The 15,102-nt window shown below is 42.7% G+C and overlaps 1 protein-coding gene across 1 annotated transcript in view; it reads left to right on the forward strand.

The window, feature by feature from the left end:
• The window catches only part of TM2D1 (TM2 domain containing 1), a 36,233-nt gene extending 30,684 nt beyond the window's left edge, over positions 1-5,549 (forward strand). The window contains exons 6-7 of the mRNA XM_082266684.1: positions 2,262-2,379; positions 5,258-5,549. Coding sequence (XP_082122810.1) covers positions 2,262-2,372 — 111 coding nt within the window. The 3' untranslated portion in view covers positions 2,373-2,379; positions 5,258-5,549. The remainder of the gene's footprint in view (positions 1-2,261; positions 2,380-5,257) is intronic.
• The last annotated feature ends 9,553 nt before the right edge of the window (positions 5,550-15,102 follow it).

The following is a 15,102-nucleotide window of genomic DNA, read 5'->3' on the forward strand; positions in this document are numbered from 1 at the left end:
GCAGGCTGAAAACATATATATATATATATATATATATATATATATATATATATATATATATATATATATATATACACACCCATATACGGTCGGCAAGAGGCTAAAGACCACCTCACCCCCCACTCCCCATCCTAATTAAAACTCAGCACTGCTTTGTCACAGCCGATGCCAAAATATTTGCCATTCCTTTATATGGGGAACTTAGTCCCATGATGAAGTGCTTGAGTCTTCTCCAACTGCTAGGCCTGAACACTGTCACATGACTGCGGGGGGTTGATTGTCATCACTTACGGTATGTTCCGACTAGGGATCGACGGATATCCTTTTTTTTCAGGGCCGATACCGATACACTGACAGGTCTGCGGGAGTCCTGCTTGTTACAAGCGATCTGCAATGCTTTACGGACTCCCAAAACCAAAAATAGTAAATGCACATTATTTTTTTACCTGCAAAAAATTTGCGTTTTTTATATTTTTTTTGTTAAAAGGTTAACTTATCCTTTAGGAAATATTGCCTGATTGTAAATCAGACACACTAAATACAATCCTTCAGATGTTAATACTTATAATTTGAATTAACATAAATATTGCCTCTGACATTTGCTTCCTGGGCTGTGGTCCCAGAATTCAGTCCAAAACAGACAGAGAGAGCTTTTTACCAAAAGCCAGGAGGAAGCCCCAGCAGCAGAGATCGCATTTCTCTAAGAAGATAATGGCAGGTTTCAGGATTGCGCCGTCATTGTGTGCCGAATAAGATGGTTAGAGTAAATTACACTGGCATTTAAATGTGTTCCTGCGGTCAGCAGCCAAGCTGTCTGTAGAGGGTCCAGGAGGCCTGCACAGAGACGGCTGTGTGTACATTGCACTGGAAATAGACTCGGCCACACAGATTCTGGAATTCAGCTCTAGGCTGGCCTCCGCTTCCTCTGGTGCTTAGTCAGTGCCGCCAATGGTTTGCTTACCAGAGGTAATTTATCAATAACTGGAACATGATAAATAGTGGAGTTACTGAAGAAGTGTGCAATTACCTAATATTAAAAAATGTCACCTGGCTGGTAAATGCCGGCACTTTAAAGCTGAACTCTGAGCAAACAGCAAAATACATATGATGGCTCTCGATGTCCCTTGCTCTCGCTCGCTCTCTTGCTAGCTCTGGGTCGCTCGCTCTCTTGCTAGCTCTGGGTCGCTCGCTCTCTTGCTAGCTCTGGGTCGCTCGCTCTCTTGCTAGCTCTGGGTCGCTCGCTCTCTTGCTAGCTCTGGGTCGCTCGCTCTCTTGCTAGCTCTGGGTCGCTCGCTCTCTTGCTAGCTCTGGGTCGCTCGCTCTCTTGCTAGCTCTGGGTCGCTCGCTCTCTTGCTAGCTCTGGGTCGCTCGCTCGCTCTCCTTTTCTCTTTTTTCCCTCGCTCGCTCTCCTTTTCTCTTTTTTCCCTCGCTCGCTCTCCTTTTCTCTTTTTTTTTTTCCCTCGCTCGCTCTCCTTTTCTCTTTTTTTTTTCCCTCGCTCGCTCTCCTTTTCTCTTTTTTTTTTTTTCCCTCGCTCGCGCTCTCCTTTTCTCTTTTTTTTTTTTTTTCCCTCGCTCGCTCTCCTTTTCTCTTTTTTTTTTTTTTTCCCTCGCTCGCTCTCCTTTTCTCTTTTTTTTTTTTTTCCCTCGCTCGCTCTCCTTTTCTCTTTTTTTTTTCCCTCGCTCGCTCTCCTTTTCTCTTTTTTTTTTCCCTCGCTCGCTCTCCTTTTCTCTTTTTTTTTTTCCCTCGCTCGCTCTCCTTTTCTTTTTTTTTTTCCCTCGCTCGCTCTCCTTTTCTCTTTTTTTTTTTTTTCCCTCGCTCGCTCTCCTTTTCTCTTTTTTTCCCTCTCTCGCTCGCTCTCCTTTTCTCTTTTTGTCCCTCTCTCGCTCGCTCTCCTTTTCTCTTTTTTTCCCCTCTCTCCTTTTCTCTTCTTTTTCTCTCTCTCGCTCTCCTTTTTATATTTCTTAGTTTATCCCCTTTCCCACCTATCTCTCAATTCTTCCCTCCCTTACTTTTTTTTTCCCTCTCTTTAGCCTCCCCCCCCCCCTTTCCCACCCAACACTTTCCTCTGTCTTTCAATCCCTTATTTTATTGATCTATCTTACCCCTTTCTTCTTTCTTCCATCACTCCTAATTTCATCCCCACTACTCTCTCTATACCTTTCTCATTCAATGACCCCACTCTCTTTTTAACAAAAAAAAAAATACTGCTTTTATAAATGAACCTTAGCAATTTTAAAATGTGAAGTTTTCCTTCTTGCAGATTGTTGGCCCGTCTGATGGATCTAGCTACATCATTGACTACTATGGAGCCAGGCTCATCCGTTTAAGTATCAATAATGAAACCTTCAGAGAGACGCAGTTATATCCATGAGCTGTGTGTAAGTTGCTTGTCGTAATGGGAAAGAAACATTTATTCTATTATGTATTGATGAGTGATTTTAGTTTATTGTATCTTTTATCTTGTTGCCAGTATAGATGAGACACAGGAAGACAAACCGGCTAGCTGACTGCAGATTGGTTGCCTGTATCCCTAAGCCAATTGGACTTATGTTTTTGTTGTCTCATGTAATGACGGTAGACTTCCCAAGCACAGGACTGTTTTAACGTAAAAAAAAAAAATTGAACATGGGGTGGGGGACACATAACACAATCATGAGCCTGTCGGTTCCAGTAAATTCTCACATGTATAATTGGCATGAAGGCTGGGTTCACGGTATTGCGATGACAGACACCGCATGTGATTTGCAGCGCATTGCTGTGCAGATCACATGCAATGTCTGTGTGTTGCGAATTCAGCCATACAGCATCGCAATCAGACCAAATTAATACAGGACCCTTTTTCCGGTCTGCGCTGGAATCTGGACGCATGGGTGTTCATACCCATGCGGTCTGATTCCTGTCGGATTTCAAAGTTCGCACTGTGGATCTGCAAACCAATTTAGGGGTGTTATTAAAGTGATTGTAAAGTCTATTTTTTTTTTTTTTTTAAATAACAAACATGTTATACTAACCTCAGTAGCGTGGCCCTGATCCTCTTCTTCTCTGGTCCCTCATCTGTGCTTCTGGCCTCTCCCTCCTATTGAGTGCCCCTACAGCAAGCAGCTTGTTATTGGGGCACCTGAGCCGAGTCACAGCTCCCTGTGTCTATTCACACACGGAGCTGTGACCCAGCCCCGCCCCTCTATCTCCTGATTGGCTGACTGACGTTGAATCTAGGCCAATGAGGAGGGAGTCCTGGGCAGCTGAGAAACTCCTGCAACATTGCTGGATAAAGACGGGTCTCCAGTAAGTATTGGGGGGCTGAGGATGGCTGCTGCACACAGAAGGTTACCGCATGTGATTTGCACTGCATTGATGTGCAGATCACATGCAATGTCTGTGCGGTGCGAGTTCAGCCATACAGCATCGGATTGGGACCAAATTAATGCTGGACCCTTTTTTCGGTCCGCGCTGGAATCGGATTGCATGGGTGTTTGATTCAATCGGATCAAGAGGGGCTGCTGCACACTGAAGGTTCTTTTATCTTCATGCATAGAATGCATGAAGATAAAAAAAAACCTTCTGCCTTTACAATCACTTTAACGTTGTATTGACACCCCCAGCGGTTTGCAGAGAGCAGTGTGAACTCCCTGCCAATTAGATGGCAGATGAGGTTTAATGTTGAAAAATGTAAAGTAATGCACTTGGGTGCCAGAAACTAGAAAGCAAGCTACTCACTAGGGAGGGGGGGGGGACCTCTTGGTGAATCTAAGATGGAAAAGGACCTGGGGGTACTGGTAGACAACAGGCTTGGCAGTGGCATGCAATGCCAAGCTGCTGCTAGCAAAACCAACAGAATACTGGGATGTATAAAAAAGGGGATTCACTCCAGAAACAGATTATTCTCCCACTCTACAAGACTCTGGTCCGGCCACATCTGGAGTATGCTGTCCAGTTCTGGGCACCGGTCCTCAGGAAGGATGTGCTGCAACTGGAGAGAGTCCAGAGAAGGGCAACAAAAATAATTAGGGGAATGGAGGACACCAGCTATGAGGAAAGACTACAAGCACTGAACTTATTCTCTCTGGAGAAGAGACGATTAAGAGCCGGTTCACATTGCCGCGACTTGTCAGCCTGACAAGTCGCGCTCCCTCGCGGTCCATTGACCGCTACAGGATCCGTTCTAATAGGAGCGACACAAGTCGCTCCGACTTAGAAAAAGGGTCCTGTACTACTTCGGGGCGACCTCGGAGTGACTTGCATAGACTTCCATTATGTGAAGTCCCTGCAAGTCGCTCCGAAGTCGTGGTGCATTGTAATACACAAGTCACCCCCGAAGTAGTAAAGAGTCGTGTCGCCCCAGTGTGAACCGACTCTAAGGGGGGAATATGATATCAATGTACAAATACTGTACTGGCGACCCTAGCATAAGGAACAAACTATTCAGAGAAAGGGAATACAATAAGACACGTGGCCACTCACTAAAACTAGAGGAAAGGCGGTTTAACCTTAAATTACGTAAGGGGTTCTTCACTGTCAGCGCAGTAAGGATGTGGAATTCTCTTCCGCAAACAGTCGTATCAGCAGGGAGCATCGATAATTTCAAAAAACTATTAGATGGGCACCTTAAAGACCACAACATACAGGGGTATACAATGTACAACATACAGGGGTATACAATGTACAACATACAGGGGTATACAATGTACGGTTAACAGCAAACACACACACACATCATAGGTTGAACTGGATGGACTGATGTCTTTTTTCAACCTCACTAACTAGTAACTATGCATAGAATGCAAAAAAAAAACCTTCTGCCTTTACAATCACTTTAACTTTGTATTGATACCCGCAGCGGTTTGCAGAGAGCAATGTGAACTCCCTGTCAATTAGATGCGATGCGAGAACCCGCACAGGAATTGCGCTGGTTCCTACATTGCATATCTGTGATCCAAGCCAAAGGAATTCTATGATGGGCACTAAAGGCCATGCGCCATCATTGTGGCCGGGCATAAAAACCAAGCGACCAAACCATAAGGAACCTCCTCCTGCCGATAAGTTATCAGCAACTGCCAACTAGGCCACATCAGGGGTATTCACTGAATATTATGTGTGGTCTATTGGCAATGTCAGGAGCCCTACTTGAGGCCCCCATATCAAGAGAGTTGACTACCACTGTTATAGAGCCTTGGAGTATCATGAGAATTGTTACATTTTTTAAATCAATTGTTGATGATGTTTCCATCAATAAAACCAATTCAATGTTTTTTACAGGCCTGAGAGAGTCTGGACGACACACGACAATTCACAGGCCGCCATTGTGGATTTTCGCCTTTGATGTCCAACAAGTGCTTGAAAGAAATGGAGAACAAAACAACTGGAAAATCAGTGAATGGAGGAGGCAAATCCGTGTTGGCAGGTTTTGTGACGTAGCATTAAAGACAGAAATGTGCACCCTATGGAATTTCTACCCATGTCAACATTTCTATCTCGATCAAACCAAGATCCTTTCTGAAAATACCAACAATCGCCTACAAACCGAATCCCCCACCATATTTAGAAGAAGCCCCCCCCCCCCCCCTCGGTCTCTAATCAACAGGAAATTTGCAAATCTCTTGTTTGTTGCTGACCTTGATGATAACATTCCAATTACCTCCCCAGTAACTGCAAACCAAATACATACGATTGTCTATTTATAAAATCAGAATCCTCAAAGTTTGTGTTTTTTTTTTTTTTTTCAGTTTTTCATATTTATAATTTTTTCATATTTATAATGCTGCTTTGGACTATTTTTCCCACTCATGGACTAATGGGGAACATAGCTCAGTACAGAAAAATGTGCAGTTTAATAAAAGACTTTATGCTGTATTTTCACTTTGTTTTTGACACCATGAAATGGAATTTATCCTTTAGATTTCTAACTACTGTACTAAACCTAAGGCCAGTTGTCTGAACAGAGAAGTATGGTGATATCTAAATGAATCCGTTATGCCTCAGGAGCTCCAAATTTTGGTCTGCTCAAACTTCAGTGCAGAAAGTCTGGCTCTGGCCCAGTCACTTCTCTACCTGATAGCTCATCAGTGTGACGAGGGGGGAGGGCTTAACTGACCAATAGGGGAAGGTAAGAGCAGCAGCCCTAGTGTCAACTTTCTCTTCTGAAGTTCACATTTGCATGATAGATTACCCCAAGTTTTAGGATTCACAGGATGCCAGAGTCAAGTACCAGCAGACCATTAACCACCTAAGCCCGGAAGTTTTTACCCCCTTCCTGACCAGGGGGTTTTTTGCGATTTTTTTATTTCTTTTTTTTTGCGTGAATTTAACGGACAATTGTGCGGTCGTACGACGCTGTACCTAAACTAATTTGACGTCCTTTTTTTCCCACAAACAGAGCTTTCTTTTGGTGGTATTTAAACACCTGTGCGATTTTTGTGTATAGCGCATGATCAAAAAAAAAAGTGTAAATTTTGCAAAAATAACAATATTTTTCACAATTTTTATATGAAATTCCCCAAAACAAAATGTAAAAATCAAAATTTTTTAACATTTTCGGCCAATTTGTTTTATGCTACATATGTTTGGTAAAAAAAATCGCAAAAAGCATATTTTGATTGGTTTGCGCAAAAGTTATTGCGTTTACTAACAAAGGGAAAGATTTCTGTCATTTTGTTTTTTTTTTTTTTTTTTTAACGAGTAATGGGGGCGATCTGCGTTTTTTTTTTTTTTTTTTTTTTTTTGCGGGACTGCGACAGATCGGACCCTTGACTGACATTTTTGACACTTTTGGGGTTACCAGTGACATTACTGCAGTAATCAGTGCTATACATATGCACTGTTACTGTAAAAATGACACTGGCAGTGAAGGGGTTAACTGTATTGGAGAGGGAGGGGTTAAGTGTGTCCTAGGGGCGTGCTTCTAACTGTGATGGTACATGGCTACTAGTGTAAAAACAGAGATCAACGGTCCTACATAGTAGAACCGTCTGATCTCCATTTTTACACAGGGGAGAATGACAGACGGCTTGTTTACATTAGCCGCCTGCCTTTCTCCCTTCCCGACGAAAGATCGCGAGTGACCGGCGGACATCGGGTCCGCCGGTCACACGCATTGACTTGTTGGGGAACGAGCCAGGGCGGGCGCGCGCTCGCCCGCCCGCTATTGGCTCACAAGCCAGTGACAGGCTAGTGACGTACCGGTACGTCACTTTGCCTGTCCGGGGCTGACCGCCGCAGTATATGTACTTGCGGCGGTCGGCAAGTGGTTAAATATAAAAGCCTAAACTGGCTCATCCAGTTCAGTTCTGTTCAGCCAGTTCTCTAATCCAGAGATCAGTCCCGACCATTTTACTTTTTGTAGCTGCGGTTAAAACAACACAGCTTAGTCAAGAATATGATTGGATAGTGAAGCAGCAGCTTACTGATGAGGCCAATGTCACACGGTTATGCTCTACCCTCCAATCAGCATACAGAATGTTTTGGATGTGCCATGCAGTAAATTGGCCCACTGTGCTGTCTCGTCCAGTCTTAATGCCAATCAGGCAACTCATAAATTCTTAACTTCAGTCTTATTTTTGGTTACTGACTCAAATTATTGAAGCAAGTGGGTCAGGCATGACAGCCAGGCAACTAGCATTTGCTAAACGTTTGCATGGCTTTTTTCATTTTTTTTTTTCCCACCCCTGGTTCAGCCAGTCTATCTGCTTCTAGAATTTTTCATGTTGAAGTTTTAGGCCTCTTTCACACAGGGCGGTTTCCCTTCCAATCAGCAGGGGATCAGCTCGGAGCAGAGCGAGCAGATGACACGTCTGTGTCCGCTCAGTTACTGCAGAGGAAACATGGACAGAACCCGCTCTGCTCTATGGGCGGCTGGCAGTTTACATCCAACTACATCCGATCTGCTCCATCTAAAGCAGGGATCCTCAAACTACGGCCCTCCAGCTGTTGCAGAACTACACATCCCATGATGCATTGTAAAACTCTGACATGCACAGACATGACTAGGCATGATGGGAATTGTAGTTCCTGAACAACTGGAGGGCCATAGTTTGAAGACCCCTGATCTAAAGCAATGGTTCTCAACTCCTGTCCTCAGGACCCACGAACAGGCCAGATTTTAAGTATTACTTTGGGGAGATGCAGACTAGAATACTGCAATCACTGAGCAGCAAATTAGATCATCTGTATTGCAGTTATCTTGAAAACCTGGCCTGTTAGTGGATCCTGAGGACAGGAGTTGAGAACCACTGACCTAAATGGAAGAAGACGGAGCCTCGATCCATTCTTTTTTTTTAGCAGATCCGAGAGCTAGGTGGGTGTAAATGAACACAAGTTTACACCTGCCTATCCAAAGTAATGAAAAGACCTTCTGATCAGGTCGGTGGGCATTATGGGGGAAAGTTAGCACCAGCGAAAGCAAAAAGCAATTATTTTGGCATTCTTTTTTAAAATTACCCCCAAGTCCAAGGACCAACACACTGATTGAATTATATAGAAGAATGAAGCCATAGAGCCCTGGTCCCTGGTCTAGGTGAGTGTTCCAACCAGGTTTGGTCATTCATGTGGGTGCAGCTCTCTAGTGCCCAAGGGCCCTGACACTGCTTTCCATTTAATGGTCTCGGATTTGTGTGATAAAAGTGCAGATAAAAAAAAATGTACTCACCACAATAAATGAAACCCCCCCCCCTCCCACACACATGATTAGGGCTTAGAGGTTACATTTTATTTGCATATTTAAAGTGTTTGTTACCCTAAAAAAAAAAAAAAAAATGGATCCTGTTCCCTTTAAAGCAGTGGTTCTCAACTCCGGTCACTAACATGCCAGAATTTAGGTAAAACAGCCCCATCAATCTAAAATAGAAATGAAAGGCAAATCATTTTTGTATAGTTATGAAAATACATTATAAATCCCTTTTTTTTTTTTTTCCCCTTTTTTATAAGTGATCACATTCCCTCTGTTCTCGGCTACATAAGAGCTGGGGGGAGAAGAAGCAGCAGCACACGGAGCTTCGCGATAAATGGCTGTGTAGCGGGGGCATGTCAGGACAAGTCTGATCATTGGAGGAGAGCACACTGAGTTCCCAGCACAGCTAGAGAACTGACCACAATGTGCTCTCCTGCTTAGTGTGGTCAGTTTTTAATAGGAAAGCAGAGGGGACTGGCAGGATCACCAATGATTTCACACAAATGAAGCAATACAAAGAACAGCTGACTTTCTCATACAAGTACATGGTTTACCAGCCACATATCAGGAATATCAAGTTTGGGGGACTCAAATTTTGAGTCCAGCTTCAAAATTTGCTTCAGTTGCTGGTCAAAGAGCACTGCTTTAACCATTTCTAGACCTGAAGGATTTGCCCCCCCCCCCCCTAATGACCAGGCTATTTTTTGTGATTCGGCACTGCGTTATTTTAACGGACAATTGCGCGGTCGTGCAACACTGTACCTAAATAAAATTGATGTCCTTTGTTTTCCCCCACAAATAGAGATTTTTTTTGGTGGTATTTGATCACCTGTGCGATTTTTTTTTTTTTTTTTTTTTTTTTTTTTTATTATTTTTTGCGCTCTAAACAAAGATGACAATTCTGGGGGAAAAAAAACTATTTTTCTGCTATATAACATTCCCCAAAAAAATTTAAATCAATTGTTCTTAATCTTTTTAGGTATTCTGCTACATATTTTTGGGGGAAAAAAATCTAGACTATATATATATATATATATATATATATATATATATATATATATATATATATATATATATATATATATATATATATACAATTTTTTTTTTTTTTACTCATTATTAACTTGAAATTTTTTTTTATTTTTTTTTTTTAGACCATCAGTAGTTTAGCGCTCTATATTATTTATTAGATTCATGGATAATAAGCTGTCTGACCTCACCCTTCCATGCTGCATTTCCCTCATCTGAACAGACTGATCATTTCGGTCCCTGATTGGGGGGGGGGGGGGGGGGGCTGCATAGTGCTCTGAGTAACAAATGCAGTTTGCTGTGCTTACTCGGCTGAGAACAGTACATTGCCTTTAATCTATCATAGTGTTATCAGCATCTGCCAAGAGCAGCAACTTTGAAACATAAGGGATGAATTAGGTTTTGTACTCTTTGTGTTGCTGCAGCTAAATTATATTCCACCATTAGATTTCTAGAGAACATTGTATTGATCCGGAATGTGCAAGGATCTTTTTTGCAGCTCAGAGATATGTGGAAGGACTTGGCTGTAACTCTTTGTTTTGCCTTCTGCTCTACTCTTTTAGGGAGTCCACTGAGTATTTGGGTTGCCTATGAGAAGTTGGTACGAATTTAATTTTTCTTGTGATTTTTCTGTTTGTTGCCTGTGCCGTATTTTCACCATAATTCCTTTAAAAGATGAAGGCATCCTCTCTGCGGTTTCTGTATTTCTGAAAAAGCAGTCTGTGCCCTTGCTAAATGTCTGAGGACAAAAAAATCAGTCTCAGAAACAGCCACTTAGGCTCCATGTACACGGGACGTTGTTAAAAGTCCCTTTGAATGCTGGAATTTTTAGGACGTTTGAAATGTCCATTAGGTCGCGTTTGTACCCGCGTTTAGAACCGTTCCTAGAGGTCAAAAAAATTATTCCCCTTTAAAATGGAAAAAAACGCTAAACGCGGGTTATCACGTTCGGTCGCGTTTTTGCGCTTGAAACGCCGGGAAACACACGTTCGAACGCAAATAATTGCGTTCTAAAAAACATCCCTGAACGCAACTGCCTGCAAATGACTGTAAACGACCCTGTGTACATGGACAGATAAGATAACATGGAGCTGCGTTCAGGGGCTTCTGAAAAAAACGCCCAACTGCTCCTAAACGGCCATTTTTAACATCCCGTGTACAATGGAGCCTTAACCTTCCTAGCGGTATTCCCGAGTGTGGCTCGGGGTTAAATTTCAGTGCCAAAAGCGGTAACCCCAAGCCACACTTGGGGTACCGCTAGGGATATCGCTGGGTCCTGTAAGAGAGGGTACTCACCTTGTCCCCGGGATCCAGCGATGTATCCCGGCAGTGTGCGGCGGCCGGATCTTCCTCCCGATGCTCTGTGTGCCCCGGCTTCAGTCTCCTGCGACGTTACGCTCGCAGGGGGGTGGAACCGGCGGCAAATTCAAAAGTAAAACACACTGATACATTGCAAAATAAAATAAATTTACATTAGTTTGCCCCCAGTGCCCTTTCCTGCAGTTTTACTGTACTTTTTGTGTGTGTGTATGTGTAATATATATATATAATATATATATATATATATATATATATATGTGTGTGTGTGTATATATATATGTATGTGTGTATATATATATATATATGTATGTATGTATATATGTGTGTGTGTGTGTGTGTATATATATATATATATGTATATATGTGTATATATATATATATATATATATATATATATATATATATAGGGGGTGTGCTTTTTTACTAGTTTTCAATGTCATTTGTGTATGTTTACTTTTTACTATTTTTGTAATAAAACCAATATATATTCAATACAATTTTTTGTATATTTTTCGAGTGACCTTCAAAGTCCCACCCCAAGGGGAATCCTCAAATATGCTATATATATATGTATGTGTGTATATATATATATATATATATATATATATATATATATATATATATATATATATATATATATATATATATATATATATATATATATATATATATATGTATGTATGTGTGTGTGTGTGTATGTATGTATATATATATATATATATATGTATATGTATGTATGTATGTGTGTGTGTGTATATATATATATATATATATATATATAGTTGGTTTGGGCTGCTCATTCTTAAGAATTACATGCAAAATAATGGTACCGCTTTAGGCACTTAAAATCAGAAAGAATCATACCGCCAGGGAGGTTAAAGCAGTTGTATCCTCCAAAAAAAAAAAAAAACCCTGCAGGACAAAGGCATAATGAGCTAGTATGCATCACATACTAGGTCATTATGAAATACTTGCCTTAGAGCGAAGCCCCGACACGGTCACCACAATTGGCCTGCCCCATACATGGATCGAATCTTGGTCGGTCCCTGCTGAACCGGACGAATTTCAATCCATGTGTGGCCAGCTTTAGTTCTCCTTCCGCAGGAGTTTCTCCTCCTTTATGCTCTAATGCTGCACGTCCTCTCATTACACATGCATCCCCTAGGGGGCTCTCTACAAAGACCGCTGGCCCCTTGATTCCCCCTCCATCTTGCTGTTTGCAGGATGGGCTGGACACAATAATGAGGCGCCTCCTAGCAGCCGCTCTGAGCTATGCTAACTTCGCACATGCGCTGTGGGCTTTGTTACACAGTGATTTCCTCATTAGTATGTTGCTTTTTTTTTTTTTTTTAATTACAGGGTAATGAACCAGGCTGTAATGCTTAACACCCTTCCTGCCTGCCCCGGTGTCCCTTTAAACAGTTCTAAATGGCTAGCGGGGCGGAAAGGATCGGTTTGTCAAGGTCATTAAATGCAGAAGACTGAAGACATTTTGTGGCAAAAATGTAGTACTACAGTGGGCCAACTCCAGACAGAAGGCGAGTATGGCAGCCAGAGCTGCTTTTTTGTTTTATAAAGTGGCTGGGGTATGTTTTTTTGTTTTATACATTGGCAGGGGTACTTTTTTAACATGTGCCCAGAGCCGGGCTTAAAAAAACGATAGACATATCAAATATTGCTTTCAATGGAATATTACATTATTACTGTAATATGTATTAACTGTTTTTTTAGTTTAAAAAGTGTATTGTTCTCAATGAGAGTCTATAGAGATTAGCTCATAGTCCCTCTTTGAGATAAGTGGGCAATCCCTGGGCTGCATCATTATGCAAGCAATACACTGTGTAAATATAACGGGCACATATGAATGCCCCCTATATACATAGTCATTTAATAAAGAGGGGTGTACATTTTTTTTCTCTGATACATTGTTTTTTCTCTCTCTTTTTACATTCATGAGCCAGCAAAATATCCGTCCCATACACACATACATCCAAAACTGATATTTCAGTTACAGGTTGAATCTAAAGCCATATGGCACCTTGAAGGACAAGTGAAGTTGATTTTTTTTTTTTTTTTTTTCTGCTGTGGTTAAGTAGCACTCACAGGTCTTGTCCAGGGGCGGCTGGTGCTCCATGGGCCAGGGGGCGGCAGACGGACCACACCATACACCCCCCCTCGACCACACTAGCTCCATCCCGCACTGTCCCCCACCAGCTCCGGCCTGCACTGTCCCCCCCCACCCCGGTTGCCGGTGTTTTAAAATTTAGTCGGACCCGTGAAAATTACGGACCCTCGTCTCTTCCGGTGACGCTACGTCATAACCCAGCTGAGGCGAGCCCCGGTGCGCATGCGCACAAGGCATTTTCAAGGTCCGATGAAATTCTAAGACTTACAAACAGCTGACTGAGAGGAGGAGGGGCTGAGGTGGGACGCACACACTGCTGCGTGATAATGTTACAACACCGCCGCGTCATCGAGCAAGGAACATGTTGCAGAGCTGACTTAGAGGAGGCCGGAAGGAAGTGAATACTCATACTAAATAGTAATGATAAAAAAAATAATAAGAAATACTAAACATTTTTTATCATTACTATTTAGTATGAGTATTCACTTCCTTCCCGCCTCCTCTAAGTCAGCTCTGCGCGGCGGTGTTGTAACATTTTCCCGCAGCGGTGTGTGCGTCCCACCTTAGCCCCTCCTCCTCTGTCAGCTGTTCGTAAGTAAGAAAATGCCTTGTGCGCATGCGCACCGGGGCTCGCAGCAGCTGGTGGTGACGGAGCGTCCCCGGAAGTGACCGGAATTTTCACGGGTCCGACTAAATTTTAGAACACCGGCTCACCCTGGGCAGGCGGCGGTGGCTTTCCTCTTATTAGTCTCCTCCCTCCTCCTCCTCCACTTCTTGGCCAATAGCATGGCTTTTCTTTTCGGCCAGTCGGGAAACAGGTCTCAGGACCCGCTTCCTGATTGGCCAGGAGGAGAATCAGTTTGGCAATAGCGAATGTTCATTCGCTATTGTCACACAACTGGGTTGGCTCAGGGCGCAGTGCTCTGCGCCCAAGCCCACTCTTTTTTGAAGCCTATTCGAGCCTTTGGCTCTAATCATGTGCTTCAAAAAAAAAAAAAACCCCCATTGTAATCAATGCGTCCGGCGCCCCGCTTGTAGATTAGGGGGCCGGACATATGGATAGGTGGGGCGGCGCCCCTGCACCCCCAATGCACCACCCGCCACTGGTCTTGTCCCTCCCCTAGTCTGCTACAGTGAAAAGAGAAACTGCAAAATCTCTCTGCTCTCTCCTCCTATCAGGATCAGTTAGCACATAAGCACTGCAGCAAAGCTTGTGCTGTTTCCAGACTGGACTCTGTTGTACACGGCCTGGAAAAATTAGGTTCTTGCGATGCTTGCATTAAAAACAAAAAACAAACTCAATGTATCAGTGATTAGAATGTCTTTAGCCCCTTGATGTCGACTGCACACATATATGTGTGTGTGTGTGTGTGTATGTATGTATGTATGTATATATATATGTGGCCGCTCGGCAGGTGGGCATTAACACTGAGCGGCTGCATCTATGTGGCCCTGTTGAAACAACTTACCGTGCTGAGGGCGTTCTCCCGGCATGGTAGCCAGCGTGTAGCGGAAAGCTCCCGATGCATACTAGGGATCGGGAACTTTTCCGATCATGTGACCACTGACAGCCAATCACAGTGGTCACATGAACCGAATGCCTGCCTCCCAGCTTTTAGAACCTTTAGGTGGTCCGCGGAAAGGGGGGGGTAATATATATCTGCAAGGAGTTCAACTTAAACTCTTGACTTTCTGTTTTAGGGTGCATCCACTGATGCAGAATCTTGATTTGTTATGCTGTAAATATCTTTACTGTGAGTTTTTTTTTTTTTTTTAACAAGTCCATATTTTGTATATAAAGAACTATTTATTGAAAAAGAGCTAAAAAAAATAAAAATTTGAGTGGAATATAAAACCTAGTTTGTCTAAAAGTGTCTTTGCTATTGTCCTTTAAAGAGAAACTTTACTCCCTCATGCCTTTTTTTTTTTTGTCATGTGACATTGTCTGCGATTCACATACCAACC

This window comes from Pelophylax lessonae, assembly GCF_965119305.1.
Source record: "Pelophylax lessonae genome assembly, chromosome: 8".
Lineage (NCBI taxonomy): Eukaryota > Metazoa > Chordata > Amphibia > Anura > Ranidae > Pelophylax > Pelophylax lessonae.